The following is a 17778-nucleotide window of genomic DNA, read 5'->3' as shown; positions in this document are numbered from 1 at the left end:
AGATACCTGTAATGTACCTTTATAGTCACCCAGTTACGTTGTGACGTTTGGCACACCCAAGGCACTCCTACGGTATCCGGGAGTTGCACAATCTCATGGTCTAAGGAAATGATACTTGACATTCAGAAAAGCTACAGCAAACGAACTACACGATCTTTGTGCTATGCTTAGGTTTGGGTCTTGTCCATCACATCATTCTCCTAATGATGTGATCCCGTTATCAATGACATCCCCATGTCCATAGCCAGGAAACCATGACTATCTGTTGATCAACGAGCTAGTCAACTAGAGGCTCACTAGGGACACATTGTGGTCTATGTATTCACACATGTATTACGATTTCCGGATAATACAATTATAGCATGAATAATAGACAATTATCATGAACAAGGAAATATAATAATCATTTTATTATTGCCTCTAGGGCATATTTCCAACAGTCTCCCACTTGCACTAGAGTCAATCATCTAGATACATTGTGATGAATCGAACACCCATGGAATTCTGGTGTTGATCATGTTTTGCTCTAGGGAGAGGTTTAGTCAACGGATCTGCTACATTCAGGTCCGTATGTACTTTACAAATTTTTGTGTCTCCATTTTGAACACTTCCACGAAGGGAGTTGAAGCGACGCTTGATATGCCTGGTCTTCCTATGAAACCTGGGCTCCTTGGCAAGGGCAATAGCTCCAGTGTTGTCACAAAAGAGAGTCATCGGCCCCGACACATTGGGTATGACTCCTAGGTCAGTAATGAACTCCTTCACCCAGACTGCTTCGTGTGCTGCCTCCGAGGCTGCCATGTACTCCGCTTCACATGTAGATCCCGCCACAATGCTTTGCTTGCAACTGCACTAGCTTACTGCCCCACCATTCAAAATATACACGTATCCGGTTTGTGACTTAGAGTCATCCAGATCTGTATCGAAGCTAGCATCGACGTAACCCTTTATGACGATCTCTTCATCACCTCCATAAATGAGAAACATTTCCTTGGTCCTTTTCAGGTACTTCAGGATATTCTTGACCGCTGTCCAGTGTTCCATGCCGGGATTACTTTGGTACCTTCCTACCAAACTCACGGCAAGGTTTACATCAGGTCTGGTACACAGCATAGCATACATGATAGACCCTATGGCCGAGGCATAGGGGACGACACTCATCTTTTCTCTATCTTCTGCCGTGGTCAGGCATTGAGCCATGCTCAATCTCGTACCTTGCAATACAGGCAAGAACCCCTTCTTTAACTGATCCATTTTGAACTTCTTCAATATCTTTTCAAGGTATGTACTCTGTGAAAGACCAATGAGGCGTCTCGATCTATCTCTATAGATCTTGATGCCTAATATATAAGCAGCTTCTCCAAGGTCCTTCATTGAAAAACACTTGTTCAAATAGGCCTTTATGCTTTCCAAGAATTCTCTATCATTTCCCATCAACAGTATGTCATCCACATACAATATGAGAAATGCTACAGAGCTCCCACTCACTTTCTTGTAAATGCAGGCTTGTCCATAAGTCTGCATAAACCCAAACGCTTTGATCATCTCATCAAAGCGAATGTTCCAACTCCGAGATGCTTGCACCAGCCCATAAATCGAGCGTTGGAGCTTGCACACCTTGTCAGCATTCTTAGGATCGACAAAACCTTATGGCTGCATCATATACAATTCTTCCTTAAGGAAACCATTAAGGAATGCCGTTTTGACGTCCATTTGCCATATCTCATAATCATAGAATCCGGCAATTGCTAACATGATTCGGACGGACTTCAGCTTCTCTACGGGTGAGAAAGTCTCATCGTAGTCAACCCCTTGAACTTGTCGATAACCCTTAGCGACAAGCCGAGCTTTATAGATGGTCACATTACCATCCGCGTATGTCTTCTTCTTAAAGATCCATTTATTTTCTATGGCTCACCGATCAACGGGCAAGTCAGTCAAAGTCCATACTTTGTTTTCATACATGGATGCTATCTCGGATTTCATGGCTTCCAGCCATTTGTTGGAATCCGGGCCCGCCATCGCTTCTTCATAGTTCGAAGGTTCACCGTTGTATAACAACATGATTTCCAAGACAGGGTTGCCGTACCACTCTGGTGCGGAACGTGTCCTTGTGGACATACGAAGTTCAGTAGCAACTTGATCTGAAGTTTCATGATCATCATCATCAACTTCCTCTCTAGTCGGTGCAGGCACCTCAGGAACATTTTCTTGAGCTGCGCCACTTACCGGTTCAAGAGGTAATACTTCATCAAGTTCTACCTTCCTCCCACTTATTTTTTTCGAGAGAAACTCTTTCTCTAGAAAGGACCCATTCTTGGCAACAAAGATCTTGCCTGCGGATCTGAGGTAGAAGGTGTACCCAACAGTTTCTTTAGGGTATCCTATGAAGACGCATTTTTCCGACTTGGGTTCGAGCTTTTTAGGTTGAAGTTTCTTGACATAAGCATCGCATCCCCAAACTTTTAGAAACGACAGCTTAGGTTTCTTCCCAAACCATAATTCATACGGTGTCGTCTCAACAGATTTCGACGGAGCCCTATTTAAAGTGAATGCGGCAGTCTCTAAAGCATAGCCCCAAAATGATAGCGGTAAATCGGTAAGAGACATCATAGATCGCACCATATCTAATAGAGTGCGATTATGATGTTCGGACACACCATTACGCTGAGGTGTTCCAGGCGGCGTGAGTTGTGAAACTATTCCACATTTTCTTAAGTGTGTGCCAAATTCGTGACTCAAGTATTCTCCCCCACGATCTGATCGCAAGAACTTGATTTTCCTGTCATGTTGATTCTCAACCTCACTCTGAAATTCCTTGAACTTTTCAAAGGTCTCAGACTTGTGTTTCATTAAGTAGACATACCCATATCTACTCAAGTCATCAGTGAGGGTGAGAACATAATGATAGCCACCGCGAGCCTCAACACTCATTGGACCGCACGCATCAGTATGTATGATTTCCAATAAGTTGGTTGCTCGCTCCATTGTTCCTGAGAACGGAGTCTTGGTCATTTTACCCATGAGGCATGGTTCGCATGTGTCAAATGATTCATAATCAAGAGACTCTAAAAGTCCATCTGCATGGAGCTTCTTCATGCGTTTGACACCTATGTGACCAAGGCGGTAGTGCCACAAGTATGTGGGACTATCATTATCAACCTTACATCTTTTGGTATTCACACTATGAATATGTGTAGCATTACGCTCGAGATTCATTAAGAATAAACCATTCACCATCGGAGCATGACCATAAAACATATCTCTCATATAAATAGAACAACCATTATTCTCAGATTTAAATGAGTAGCCATCTCGAATTAAACAAGATCCTGATACAATGTTCATGCGCAAAGCTGGCACTAAATAACAATTATCGATTTCAATAAAATTGCCTTTGGCAACGCAATCCAAGAGTTCTCTATGAGACATATTTAATCCAACATAAAAATTGCGAAGCAAAATTCTCAGGTTTATTTCAGAGGTAAAATTACGATAAGACTCCATTATTCTCAACCAGGCATCTTTTAAGTTTTCTCCTAGTCTCTGTTTAAAGTGAAAGATTTCGAACTTAGGAGTCAACGGAGAAGATAAGGGACTAGCCATAACGACAAGCAAACAGACTAACACACAAGCAAACAGAAAGCAAGCGAACAAAAAGAGGCAAATAGAGAGGGAGGATAGAGAGAGAGGGCGAATAAAATGGCAAGGGTGAAGTGGGGGAGAGGAAAATGAGAGGCAAATGGCAAATAATGTAATATGGGAGATAAGGGTATGTGATGGGTACTTGGTATGTTGACTTTTGCGTAGACCTCCCCGGCAACGGCGCCAGAAATCTTTCTTGCTACCTCTTGAGCACTGCGCAGGTTTTCCCCGAAGAGGAATGGATGATGCAGCAAAGTAGCGTAAGTATTTCCCTTAGTTTTTGAGAACCAAGGTATCAATCCAGTAGGAGGCTACGCGTGAGTCCCTCGCACCTGCACAAAACAAATAAATCCTCGCAACCAACGCAAATAGGGGTTGTCAATCCCTATAGGGCCACTTACGAGAGTGAGATCTGATAGATATGATAAGATAATATTTTTGGTATTTTATGATAAAAGATGCAAAGTAAAATAAAGGCAAAGTAAATAGCAAAGGAAATAACTAAGTAGTAGGAGATTAATATGATAAAGATAGACCCAGGGGCCATAGCTTTCACTAGTGGCTTCTCTCGAGAGCATAAGTATTCTACGGTGGGTGAACAAATTACTGTTGAGCAATTGACAGAATTGAGCATAGTTATGAGAATATCTAGGTATGATCATGTATATAGGCATCACGTCCGAGACAAGTAGACCGACTCCTGCCTGCATCTACTACTATTACTCCACTCATCGACCGCTATCCATCATGCATCTAGAGTATTAAGTTAAAAACAGAGTAACGCCTTAAGCAAGATGACATGATGTAGAGGGATAGACTCATGCAATATGAAGAAAACTCCATCTTGTTATCCTCAATGGCAACAATACAATATGTGCCTTGCTGCCCTTACTGTCACCGGGAAAGGACACCGCAAGATTGAACCCAAAGCTAAGCACTTCTCCCATTGCAAGAAAGATCAATCTAGTAGGCCAAACCAAACTGATAATTTGAAGAGACTTGCAAAGATAACCAATCATACATAAGAGAATTCAGAGAAGATTCAAATATTATTCATACATAGACTTGATCATAAACCCACAATTCATCATTCTCAACAAACACACCGCAAAAAGAAGATTACATCGAATAGATCTCCATAAGAGAGGGGGAGAACATTGTATTGAGATCCAAAAAGAGAGAATAAGCCATCTAGCTACTAACTATGGACCCGTAGGTCTGAGGTGCACTACTCACACTTCATCGGAGGGGCTATGGTGTTGATGTAGAAGCCCTCCATGATCGATGCCCCCTCCGGCGGAGCTCCGGAACAGGCCCCAAGATGGGATCTCATGGATACAGAAAGTTACGGCGGTGGAATTAGGGTTTTAGCTCTGTTTCTGATCGTTTGGGGGTACGTGGATATATATAGAAGGAAGGAGTACGTCGGTGGAGCAATAGGGGGCCCATGAGGGTGGAGGGCGCGCCTGGTGGGGGTGGGCACGCCCCCCTACCTCGTGGCCTCCTGTTTCCTTTCTTGACGTAGGGTCCAAGTCTCTCTGGTCTTATTCGTTGAGAAAATCACGTTCCCGAAGGTTTCATTCCATTTGGACTCCGTTTGATATTCCTTTTCTTCAAAACCCTAAAACAGGCAAAAACAGCAATTCTGGGATGGGCCTCCGGTTAATAGGTTAGTCCCAAGAATAATATAAAAGTGGATAATAAAGCCCAATAATGTCCAAAACAGTAGATAATATAGCATGGAGCAATCAAAAATTATAGATACGTTGGAGACGTATCAGTGAGCACAAGACACCAGGGCACGCCAGGCCCCCCAGGCGCGCCCTGGTGGGTTGTACTCAGCCCAGCCCACCTCTGGTGCCCATCTTCTGGTATATAGGCCACTTTGACCTAGAAAAAAGGGGGAGAGAACTTTCGGGATGGAGCGCCGCCGTCTCAAGGTGGAACTTGGGCAAGAGCACTTTTGCCCCCCCCCCCCCCCGATGGAGCGATTCCACCGGGGGAACTTCCGTCCTGAAGGGGGAAATCGAAGACATCGTCATCACCAACAACCCTCTCATCTTTGGGAGGCCAATATCCATCAACATCTTCAACAACACCATCTCCTCTCAAACTTTGTACCGGAACCTCAGATTGGTACATGTGTATGACTAGTAGTGTTGATTACATCTTGTAATTGATTACTATATGTTTATTTGGTGGAAGATTATATGTTCGGATCCATTATGCTATTTAATACCCCTCTGATCTTGAGCATGATAATCATTTGTGAGTAGTTACTTTTGTTCTTGAGGTCATGAGAGAAGTCATGTTGCAATTAATCATGTGAAGTTGATATGTGTTCAATATTTTGATGATATGTATGTTGTGATTCCCTTAGTGGTGTCATGTGAACGTCGACTACATGACACTTCAGCATACTTGGGCCTAAAGGAATGCATTGTGAAGTAGTTATTAGATGATGGGTTGCTAGAGTGACAGAAGCTTAAACCCTAGTTTATGCGCTACTTCGTAAGGGACGGATTTGGATCCAAGTGTTTAATGCTATGGTTAGATTTTATCTTGATACTTTTCTCATAGTTGCGGATGCTTACGAGGGGATTAATCATAAGTAGGAGGTTTGTTCAAGTAAGAATAGCAGCTAAGCACCGATCCACCCACATATCAAATTATCAAAGTAGCGATCACGAATCAAACCAACATGATGAAAGTGACATGGTGAAATTCCCGTGTACCCTCAAGAACGCTTTGCTTATCATAAGAGACCATTTTGCCCTGTCTTTTGCCACAAAAGGATTGGGGCTACCTTGCTTCACTTTATTTACCGTTACCGTTACTTGTCCGTTGCAAATTATCTTGCTATCAAACTACCTGTTACCGACTATTTCAATGCTTGTAGAAAATACCTTGTTGAAAACCACTTGTCATTTCCTTCTGCTCCTCATTGGGTTCAACACTCTTACTTATCGAAAGGACAACGATAGGTCCCCTATAATTGTGGGTCACCAATGTACACAACACGATTGACCGCACGAAGAGATCTCTTCGCTCTGGGTGGTCGACAATCAACAAAGGTTGTCAAAGGTGGGCGGCGACACTTAAGGCGGTTGACACGATCAACCCAAGTGGCACTAATGATAGAGATAGGGTAAGCCCTTCCTTTCATGCTAACTTGTTCCTTCCATGGTCATGCTTTTTTTGGTTGTTTGAAATGCTAACTTGTTTTTTTGTTTGTAGCTCACTATTACACAAAACTAATTCCAAGGAGAAGAGAAGAAGACCAAGAAAGGGAAGGTCAAGAAAGGGAGACTATTCGTGTTTGCCCATTGCTACAATGTGTTGAAGGATGAAGAGAAATGGAAGCCACATGGTGAATAAGAGGAGAGCAAGAAAAGCAAGGCAACTATTGATTCGGATGATGAGGAGGAGGAGGAGGCATCAAGTGATGGCGGCAAGAGAAGCCCTACACCAAACTCGGTTGCCTACTCCAAGCCAAAAAGACCAAATGGAGGCAAGAAAGATGCAAAAGAGAAGAAGAAGAAGAAGAAGAAGAAGAAGAAGAAGAAGAAGAAGAAGAAGAAGAAGAAGAAGAAGAAGAAGAAGAAGAAGAAGAAGAAGAAGAAGAATAAGAAGAAGAAGAAGCTATGGAAGCTATTGTGAAGGCAAGAACGAGGTGAGGATGATGTCAAGGAGCCAAGATGCGGCGGTCGAGGAGAGGAGGTTGGCGGCCGAGGAAAGGAGGGTGGCGGCGGAGGAGAGGAAGGTGGCATTGGAGGAGAAGAAATTGGCCATGGAGGAGCGATCTAGATTATTCAAATGGGAGAAGTACTTGTTCTTCATGGACACATCTAACCTCGATGCTAAGTAAAAGGAGTACGTCAATCTTTCTCGTGAAGAAGTATTGGTCCAAAAAAGAGCCATGGCCATGGGAGGCATGGGAGCTGGCATGGGAGGCATGGGAGCACCTACAGGAGGCATGGGTGGCTTCGGAGCTACCTTGGGGGGCATGGGTGGCTCCGGAGCTACCATGGGAGGCATGGGAGGCATGAGTTTTGGGTCTTCCATATGGGAGGCATGAGAACACCTCCGGGTGACATGGATGGACGCATGTTTCACATACCTTCGCATGATGCCGTTGGATATCTTGCGGACACAATCCGAGCTTCCAATGACGATGCGGCGCGCGACAATGAAGAGGAGGAGGAAGAATCGTCTTCGGATGAAGAGGAGGACGATGATAATGTGTCATGATTGTTGATGTGCCATTTGTTTGTTTGAACTTTTATGTGTCATGAACTTGGTTGGATGATTTTGAACTTGGTTGGATGATGATGTGGCATGATTGTTGATGTGTCGTGCAATTGAACTATGCTATGTCTTTATTTTGCATATTTGTTTAATGTTTGAAACATCATCATATTGTCAAAATGGACATGTAAATCTTTATTTGCAAACGCCGGCTGCTCGCGCACTGTAAGTTAGCGCGCCTGCTGGAGCTGCTCGCACGCACCATATTTTGCAGCGGCAGCTGAAGTCAGCGCCCTACCGCGTGCAAAAAAAATCGCTATTTCCGCGTTGTAAAAAGGTTTTAGCGCGCCGTGTGGTTACGCGCCTGTTGGAGATGCTCTAATGCACAGGCGGCTCATCGACTCAGGCTACGCTTACACCCTGGGCGCACTGAACCTGTGGTCTGGTGCCGCTCTGTTGGGGTACATGTTTGTACATAATTTGGGTACTTCAGCACGATGGACCCGGGCGGCTACAATAGAGCCTTTCATATACTAGCCTAATAACTGCAGTAAACAGCAGGTAGATCAAGGAGAGCCTGCGGATCATTGATCGAATTGTCATCCCAATCGTATTTCTTCAGTGTTCGGGGAAGTGGAGCACTAACCATGCCCCTCTCGGACTTAGGGCGCGCTTGGTATCGATGTATTTGAATACAGGTGTAATTTATTTACAGGTGTAACTTACTGACCAAGAGCTATTTTCGGCCGGAAAGCAAAACGACGGGCGGAGGTAGGGGTATTTAAAACGGAGACGATAAACCAAACAGAGCCTTAGTGATTGGTTCATTATTCGTCGTAATTTTCCTTGCTTGCAAGACCATACCTGGTTCAATGCGCCATCGGGGCGAATCTGGGCGATCTAATGTGCTCACATGAAAAACAGAGTGAATTTTAGCACCTGCACCTACACAGGATCGATTAACCCTTCACATCGTCTATCTAACCTCACTCTTCCATGCAGCGGTGTGCCTAATAGAATTTATGTGGTTTTTTTCTTTTGCGTCAGTAGTTGTGAGCCCATTCAGTGGTGTTTTCAAAGATCACCCAAGATGGGTTGTATTGTACACGTAGGCGGAGAAGGTGAGTTTGAGTCTTCCCCGAAGAAGAATGCAGGTTGTGCTGGTGGCTGAAGCTCCATGTCATCCCTGTTCAACATGAAGATGATGGATGGGATGTCAGGCCTGTCGTGAGGGTCTGCTTGGACGCACAGGCACAGAAACCCAATGTGGATACATAGTTACATATTCCCTCTGTAAACTAATATAAGAGCATTTAGATCACTAAAATAGTAATCTAAACAATCTTATATTAGTTTACGGAGGGAGTACATCTTAGCGCCTGGATTCGCGGGTGTCCTTGGAGTGAATTCATCAATCATCTGCGATATCGTCCCTTTGGTCCAACAAGTCCATACATCACTTAGGAGATTCACCGTGTCCGTCTTGCAATCATCTGAATCGCAGCTCCTCCTCTTGGTTACAATTTCATCAAGCACCAAGACACCATAGCTGAAAATGTCGATCTTTGGCGACATCGTTTCGGTGTATTGCATACTCTGGCGCCATATACCAGCTACAGATGATTGTCAGTTAGGCACAGAAACACACGTCTTGATATCTGCAATATACGAAAGCCTTTTTGTATGCAGTTGCTTACTACTGTATGTTCCAACAACTCTAGCTGTCATGGTTTGAGTATGGCCTCCTATTTGCAGCCTAGCTAACCCGAAGTCTTCAATCTTCGGATCCATGGCATCGTCAAGCAGAATGCTGTTGGCTTTCAAGTCTCGGTGGATTATTCTTACACTCGTGAATATACATTATTCTCTTGCAATTCTGAGAATGATGTTGCCTCCTTTTTTCGCGGATACACTAGGTGCGTACCTTTGCATTGATAGGAGGCGAAAAGAAACAACAGTTGGGCAAACCCGCACACCGTACACAGACCTCCAGTAACCTAACAAGGTTCTTGTGCTGGAGCTGTGCCAATACCAGCACTTCAATGCGTATCTGATCCAGTCCATGTCCAGTACTACCTCACTGCTATTTCTTGCCCGTCTGGGAAGTTTCCCTGAAGCAGAGGTTCTTTTTTCAGTAGAAGAACAGAGTGCGGCAAATAGCTTTACCCTGCATTCTCCGAAACCGCCTTCTCCAAGCTTATGCTTCCCTGAGAAGCGTCAGAAAACAAAATTTCTGTGTTGGGCAATTGTCAAGAAAAGCTCGGCAACCACTAATGGATAACTAAAGGTAGATTAAAATCGCAAACTAATCAAATTATATCCAAGGACACGGCACCAGTCTGAACTAAACAAAACAGCAAGCCAAATCGGATGAATAATAAGCACGGCACCAGCCTGAGCTAAACTAAACAAACCAGCATACAAAAGGCCCGTGGCAGCAGAAATCATACATCATTCATTATCAGGTCGAATTTTGCACAAATACAATGCACCAGAATAAGCAACAAAACAAACAAGGAGGCAGAGGAGAACATGAACAACACAAAGCATAGATAAAGGCCAAACATCTATAGATAAATAAGACTGCGATTGCCATAATTATGTAGCATCCATTGATGATAAAAGAGAGTAGCATAGTACCACAATCCAAAACTTGACAGCAAACAGAGACATCCTGAAGCAGCACGATTCAAAAGTCTTAACTATAATAAAGCAAAGAGCATTAGACAGCTCCCAGCTAGTGAAAACCCTTCACGCCGACATCCTAAGCTTCTATCTTCTCGACTGGTGCATCAAGCATCAGGGCCTTGGTCGGCTTCACCAAGATGTCGGTGAACTCCTGGTATGGCGCCTTGGTGAAGGTTGTCTCCCTCCAGAAGTCAGGGGTGAGGAATCCATAGGTCTTCATCAGGCAGTCAAAGGTAGCCTGGGAACAAAAGAATTTATATTAGCTCATGTTTGCAACTAGTCAATCCAAACAAGAATGCATTGAACCAGATAGAAGTTAGAATCGTCAGCTGTACAGATGAAAAGAACTACAACTTCATAAATTGGTTAATTTTACCACTGCCAGCATGAGAAATAAAACAGAACATGGCATGCATAGTATAAACAGAGAAGAGAACAAGTCAGTGCTCAACAAGAAATGTCTACAATGCTTGTAATACGCCACAGGTATCACTCTGCAAGAATAGATTCTTAACAAGAAGTGTCTAAATGGTTGTAATAGATGAATAACAGGAAATACTCCCCCCGTCCGAAAATACTTGTCATTGAAATTGATGTATCTAGATGTATTTTAGTTCTAGATACATCCATTTTCATCCATTTTGATGACAAGTATTTCCGGACGGAGGGAGTATATTAGAACACATGCCAGGATTGAACAAATCTAAAATGTATTAGATGTACAAATTGAAAACATGAATAGCTTCTAATAACAAACGAGTTGAGCTGTTTAAAAAGGCAATACATTTTCAATCAAACATTTGAAGAAAATAAAGCTTGGTCGACAAGCTTAGGCTACAGCAAGCACACTCGTATTTCGGCAAGTGAAGTATTCACAAAAGTTACCACAGGGATCCTACTAGCATTTTGTTCAACTTGCACTGAAGTGACAAACACCAGACTAAGTCTTGCAATGTTATCTTCTTTTATCTAATTAATCAGTATTCCATACCTCACAACCAACTAGAAGCAGTAGCATGGTATCTCGCTAGGACTGGGTCGTAAATAGTATGTTGCTCGTTTATGAAAAAATAGTCAACTAAGTACTACATATAGTTGACCAATGGACTGTGCTAGTACTGTACCAACATTACCGGTGTGTAAGACAGTTCACAAGTGTTCGTGCTAACTAAAAGTAAGTGATTATGAGCAGAATAATATTGACTGTAAATGTACAAATGCAAAAACAACGGAAATTGAGATGAAATGTGGAACAGAGAACATGGTTATGGATAGAGCTCTAGAGACTTAGGAGCTCCTCACTCCACACCTCCTAACTAAATATATTTTCTTATTTGCAGCAAACATTCCTCACCATGGACACATAATGTACTGAAAGATAATATATTGCAGATAAACCATGGCCCAAAGAGAGTATGTTTCTAATTACAAAGAGAATATATTGCATGTGCTTAATTAGGTATGATGTTGGACGGATATTGTGGATTTAACTTAATTAGGTATCATCTCCATCCATGGTTTTTCTTGCAACAAGATCAATGTAAATTGCAGATAAAATATAAACAAGGCAGATCATAACAACAACAGGCGAGATTGGCTACCTGCTTCAGGTGGCGGAGGGGACGACGGAGTAGATGGAGTCCCGGTCGAGGAGGAGGCGTTGGTACAAGTACAATGATTCTAGAATGACTAATTAAAAGCCTGAGTCGCTAGTATGCCTATTTGGTCCTTCTACACACCGTGAAGCTTGTTTCCCCGGTACTAATTCTATTTCCTAGAGCCTAAAGTCATTCTATTGGGCTATGGTTGCTTCTCTCGAAGAAGAATGATCAAGTGTCATCTAATTTGTGGTACTGAATTTCTGAAGGGCCCCCGCGTCGCTCCGCACGAGCGACACGGGCGGCAGGCCCGAGCCACCACCGGCAGCGGCTTCCGCCGTCGTCCTCCCCCCTCGCCGCCGCCGGGATGCTCCGCCGGGCAAAGCCCGTGTGGCAGCGGCGGCGGCGGGGCTTCTTCTCCAGGGCGCGGGTAGCCCGTGGCTGGCTCGTGCGGCGCCAGCGCATGGTCGTCGCGAGCCCTTCGCCGGCGGGCTGGAGCTCCTCTCCTCCGGCGGGGGCGACGGATCCAGGGCCCTCCCGCCCGGATCTGGTGGTGTGCAGGCGTGGCCGGCCTGCAGCGGCGGCTCTGGCGCCGTGGGGTGACGGCTCGGCGGCGCGCATCTGGCGTCGGTTGCGGACGGCGGAAGGGACGCCGGGGCGGCGGCCTCGGCCCGGGCTCCAGCGTGGCTTGGGCGTGGACGGCGTGCGTGCGCCCGGCGGCGGCTCGGTTCTGGCTAGTGCGCGTGGGGCGCGGTGACCGGCCTGGCGCGACGGCGGAAGGCGCGCGGCGGGCGGGGTGACCGGCTGAGCGTGGCGGGTGGGCTTGTCTAGGGTGCGAGGTGTGCTATGGAGGGACTGCCTGCTGGCTGCTCTGCTTCTTCGCCTGAGCAGCTCCGATTGGATCTGATGCGAGGTGCATCGATCTGGATGCTGCGCTTCGCGATGTGGCTTTGGTCGCTGCGGTGGTGGTAGCCATGGTGGTGCTGCGGTGGTGGACGGCGGCTTCGGCCAGGGGATGGTGCGTGTCTGGTCGCGGTGGATCGTGGGATCCCGCGGCCAGAATGAGGTCGGCCTCAGCAGGTGGTGGAGGGTGGGCGGCGGTCGGTGGTGGCGGGTGGTCGGTGCATCTTCGGGAGAAATCTTTGCTCTGGCCTTCTTCGGAGCCGGCGACGGCGGTGCCCGAGGGTGCCGTGATTTTTCTTGGAAGCGTCGTCGTGAAGGTGTGCTCCTCCTCCCCACGGCTTGGGCTTCGGAGGGAAACCTCAGATCCGCTGGTTCGGGCGATGGAGGCGTCTTCGCGTCTTTCTCCTCCTTGGGGGCATCGTCTCGGAGCCGGCTACGACTGGGAGACTGGTGGATGGCGGCATCTTCGCCGTGGTTGGCGGCATCTTTGCCGTGTGGTTTGCTGAGGCAGGGCGCTGGTTTCTGTTTGGCAACGATGATGGCGTCGAGAGGAGCTCGGGTCGCGGCGTGGACTTCGATAGACGGTTCTTCCCGGCGTGTCCGAGGTGCTCTTAGGGCATGGTCGGCGCAAGTCCTGCATATTTCACTGGTGAGGCTCGTCGTCAAAGTCGGAGTTGTCGGTTGCTTGCGCGTGTGGCCATCCGGTGGCATGTGCCGTCGTGGCTTCTATGCAGCTGTTTGCGGGTTAGCTTCAAGGTTGAAGCTCTATGGTGAAGTCGGAGTCGCTCGTTCAAGGCAACCGGTGATGACGATGACGCTTGCGGCTCCTCGGCGAGTGCCTTTCTTCTTTGCAACTTTGTGTCCCATGTTGGTGGCCAGGTTGGCCGGTGGTGCCCATGTCATGTGGGTTGAGTTGTATCGGTTTTAGCCTGGTTTTCCGTCAATTAACCGGGCAATTCTCTTCTTCTTAATCAATGAAAATGGCAAATCTTTTGCCTCGTTTCAAAAAAAAAATATGGTACTGAAGTCTAGCTCCTTAATTAATAAGCAATGACCATTTACATGTTTTGAGGTATAGAGCAAATGCACTCCAAGGAACAGTACCAGAAATGACCGTGTTTCTTCTGCCTAAATCTGGAGGTATACTATGACAATATACTACTACTAGTATTGTTTCAGCGCAGTCTAGTAAAAGGAAAGCAGCAAGCAAAAGTAACAACATTTTCAGAGAGCACTCAAAGAACATTTTCAGAAGAACTCTAAGCAAAAGTAATATATCGCTGCAGTTTCATTCCTCAAAGGGAGATAGAACAGGGACCAATCACTGGTGAAATGCTACTCTTTCTGGGCAATCATGTACTCTTAACTTGAATCAGGATGTAAACAAGCCTGGTTTTGGCAAATTTGCTGGTCAGTTCAATTGAATTATGGGCACTAGTTGCCATCCACTTATGTTGGGGTTCAGTTCTGGGCAACAATTTGCATTCACTTTAGTAAAATTTCAGTTAACATTTGGCATCTAGTTTAGTTCAGAAGTATGCAGATGCTCAAATTCAATTCGGTTCTGTTTAATTCTGCACTCGCACTGTTGCACAAGTAGATTACTAGAACACTCACTTATATACATAGCATTCAATCAAGCATATGGAACATTTTGTCAAATGAACAAGTAGTAACTGGATTGCTCAATCTCTTTCGCCAAACTAGATTCGGTTAAGTATTAGGCTGGTCATAGTGGGGAGTAACTTAGACTAGTAACATACATATGTTACTAGTCTATGTTACTACCTTCATAGTGGGTAGTGTCATAGGTGTGGTAATATAGTTGCCTTCATTTATTACTTTGTAGACTCATTATGCATTGGAAACCGCTATGTGATGGTAACACATTAATATACTCTATTTGCCTCTCTCCTCATTAACTACTTGCCACATCATCATTTTTGCTTATGTGGCATCTATGTTACTACCTATGTTACTCCCACTATGACCAGCCTTACAATGTACGAGTAGTGAGTGGCATGCTACAACGACATTGGCTAATTCAGTTAAAAAGTCTGAAAACTAAATTCAGTTATTAGATCATCAACCTGCAGCGGCGCAACAACGACGGCGTGGCACAGCCAACCACCACCATGTAAATTTACTTGTGTTCCAAGCTTCATCCTGGTCATAGATAGATCACCCAGGTTCGGGGGGTTTTAGAAAGGCTCGGCTACCTCCTGATTAGAATCACAAACTAATCAAATCATATCCAGCAAGTTGAATAGGATGAAGAAAATATCACATATAAAAGGCAAGGCTGCTGAAATCACACCAGCCAAACTACCACACTGGTTAACAGGTCAAACTTTGCTCAAACACACTGCACCAGAATGGACAGTTTAGAAAACAACACAAACAAAGCAGGAGGCAATGGAGAAAATCAACACAAAGCTCAGACCAAAAATCAAACATCTAGACAAATAACACTGCAATTGGCATAATTATGTAGCATCCATTGCCAATAACAGAGTAGCATTGCACCATAATCCAAAACTTTGACAGCAAACAGAGACTTCCACAAGTAGCACAATTCAAAGACACCTGGTTCTCGACTATAATAAAGCAAAGTGCAACAGACAGCTCCCAGCTAGTAAAAACCCTTCATCCTAAGCTTCTATCTTCTCAGCTGGTGCATCAAGCATCAGGGCCTTGGTCGGCTTCGCCAAGATGTCGGTGAACTCCTGGTACGGCGCCTTGGTGAAGGTTGTCTCCCTCCAGAAGTCAGGAGTGAGGAATCCATAGGTCTTCATCAGGCAGTCAAAGGTAGCCTAGAAACAAAAGAATTGTGAGCTTCAGGCTTGCAACAATTCAATGCAAAATATATAACACATTCAACCTGATAGAATCATCACCACAAATGACTATGATACATCACTCTGCAAGAATAGACCCTCAACCAGAAATGTCGAAATGATTATAATACATGAACTCAAAATGTATTAGGACACAAGCCAGGATTGAGCAACTCGAAAATGTATTACATGTACAGATTGAAAACATGAAAAGCATCCAATACAAAATGAACTGAACTGTTCAAAAGGTTGCGACACATTTTCAATCAATCAATTGTAGACCAACCTGAAGTATTAAGCACAAATTAAAGTTTGGTCAACAACCTTAGGCTAGTACAGTAGAACTACAATTTCCAGGCCAATAGAATCTAGACTAATCAATACAAACCAGAATCAAGTGTAAATCAGCTACCCTTCTTCCAACATTATTCAGGATTACATCTAATACAAATAATATTTTACACGGTGCGAAAGGCATCACTTCCGAAACAGAAGTTTAGATTGAGCATACTTGCAGTAAACATTCCAAATCATGCACACACAAGGGAATGAACATTATGTACTGACACTAACGTTGCAGTATGACGGGAACATGGCAGAGTACGGATAAAGGCAGGGGAAGTTTATACCTTGACGAAGTTGCCAAGGGTCTTGGTGGATCCACGCGAGGAAGTGAAGACATCATCGATCCCGGCGAACTGCAGCACCTTCTTGGGGACGCGGGCGGCGACGATTCCGGAACCCCTGGGGGCGGGCACCATGCGCACGGTGACGGAGCCGCACTTGCCGGTGACCTTGCAGGGCACGGTGTGGGGCAGGCCGATCTTGTTCCCCCAGTAGCCCCTCCTGACGGGCACGATCGAGAGCTTGGCGAGGATGATGGCGCCGCGGATGGCCGTGGCCACCTCCTTGGCGCACTTGACGCCGAGGCCGACGTGGCCGTTGCTGTCGCCGACGACGACGAAGGCCTTGAAGCGGGTGCGCTGCCCGGCGCGGGTCTGCTTCTGCACCGGGGTGATCTTCATCACCTCGTCCTTGAGCCCCGGGCAGAGCGTCTCCACGATCTGGTGCTCCTTGACGGGGAGCGAGTGTAGGTAGATCTCCTCCATCTTGGTGAAGCGGCCCTCCTTGACGAGGCGGCCGAGCTTGGTGACGGGCACCCACTTCTCCTCCTCCTGGCGAGGGCCACGGCGGCCGCCGCGGCGCCCGCCACGGTCCCCGCGCCCGCCGCGACCGAAGCCGCGCCCGAAGCCGCCGCGCTCGCCGACACCACGCTCGCCGCCGCGGTCCGCCATGGCTGGGTGGGGGTGGGGGGTTGGGGGCAGGGGAGCTCCGATGGGGGGGATGAGGGTTTGGAGCTGGAGGCTGTGGCGGCGGCTAAGGGATGGGAGTGGTGGGCGAGCGGGGGTAATTTATATCGAGGGAGGTTGAAGCTAGGTCACGCTGCAGGTGGACACGGGCCCTCGCGTTGGGCTCGGCCCACTTCTTCTTTTCCGCTTACTCGAGTCCACATAATGAAGTCATTTTTTCTCAAAAAAAAACATAATGAAGTCATTTTTCCCGGTTACTAGGTTCCTTTGTTTTATGCTAGATTATTAATGTCTTTCAGAGCACCCTTTTTTTGTGCTTCATCAAACTGACCGCCTGTAACTCATAATCGTCAATTACCGCTAGTTGAGAGGAATGAACTTGTTCAGGAACCACATAACACATTCAGCAAAGCTCAAGACCATGATGGCACTGTGCTAGCTTCTTATTTTGTTACACCACAACAGCTAGAGAAAACCGGTCAGGCTTCTATTCTAGGCGTTCCTCCAAGGCAGGATCTGAGTGATGCCACTGAGGTTGAGGATACTCTG

At 45.9% G+C, this 17778-nt stretch overlaps 1 protein-coding gene across 2 annotated transcripts; it reads right to left on the bottom strand.

Moving 5' to 3' along the window:
- Positions 1–10446: 10446 nt before the first annotated feature.
- LOC123105549 (40S ribosomal protein S2-3) lies at positions 10447–17293 on the bottom strand. 2 transcript variants are annotated; one of them, XM_044527633.1, is made up of 2 exons: positions 16549–17293; positions 10447–10819 (listed from the first exon to the last, which is right to left on the bottom strand). In XM_044527633.1, exons 1-2 carry the CDS (start codon positions 17212–17214, stop codon positions 10658–10660), a joined length of 828 nt encoding a protein of 275 aa, XP_044383568.1. In that variant the 5' UTR covers positions 17215–17293; the 3' UTR covers positions 10447–10657. The 2 variants fall into 2 exon arrangements, with proteins under 2 accessions (XP_044383568.1, XP_044383567.1); XM_044527632.1 differs by lacking the exon at positions 10447–10819 and adding an exon at positions 15541–15895.
- Between the last annotated feature and the right edge of the window lie 485 nt (positions 17294–17778).

The sequence above is a fragment of the Triticum aestivum genome, chromosome 5A, assembly GCF_018294505.1.
Source record: "Triticum aestivum cultivar Chinese Spring chromosome 5A, IWGSC CS RefSeq v2.1, whole genome shotgun sequence".
NCBI lineage: Eukaryota > Viridiplantae > Streptophyta > Magnoliopsida > Poales > Poaceae > Triticum > Triticum aestivum.
This window is presented reverse-complemented; position numbering and strand designations above follow the sequence as displayed.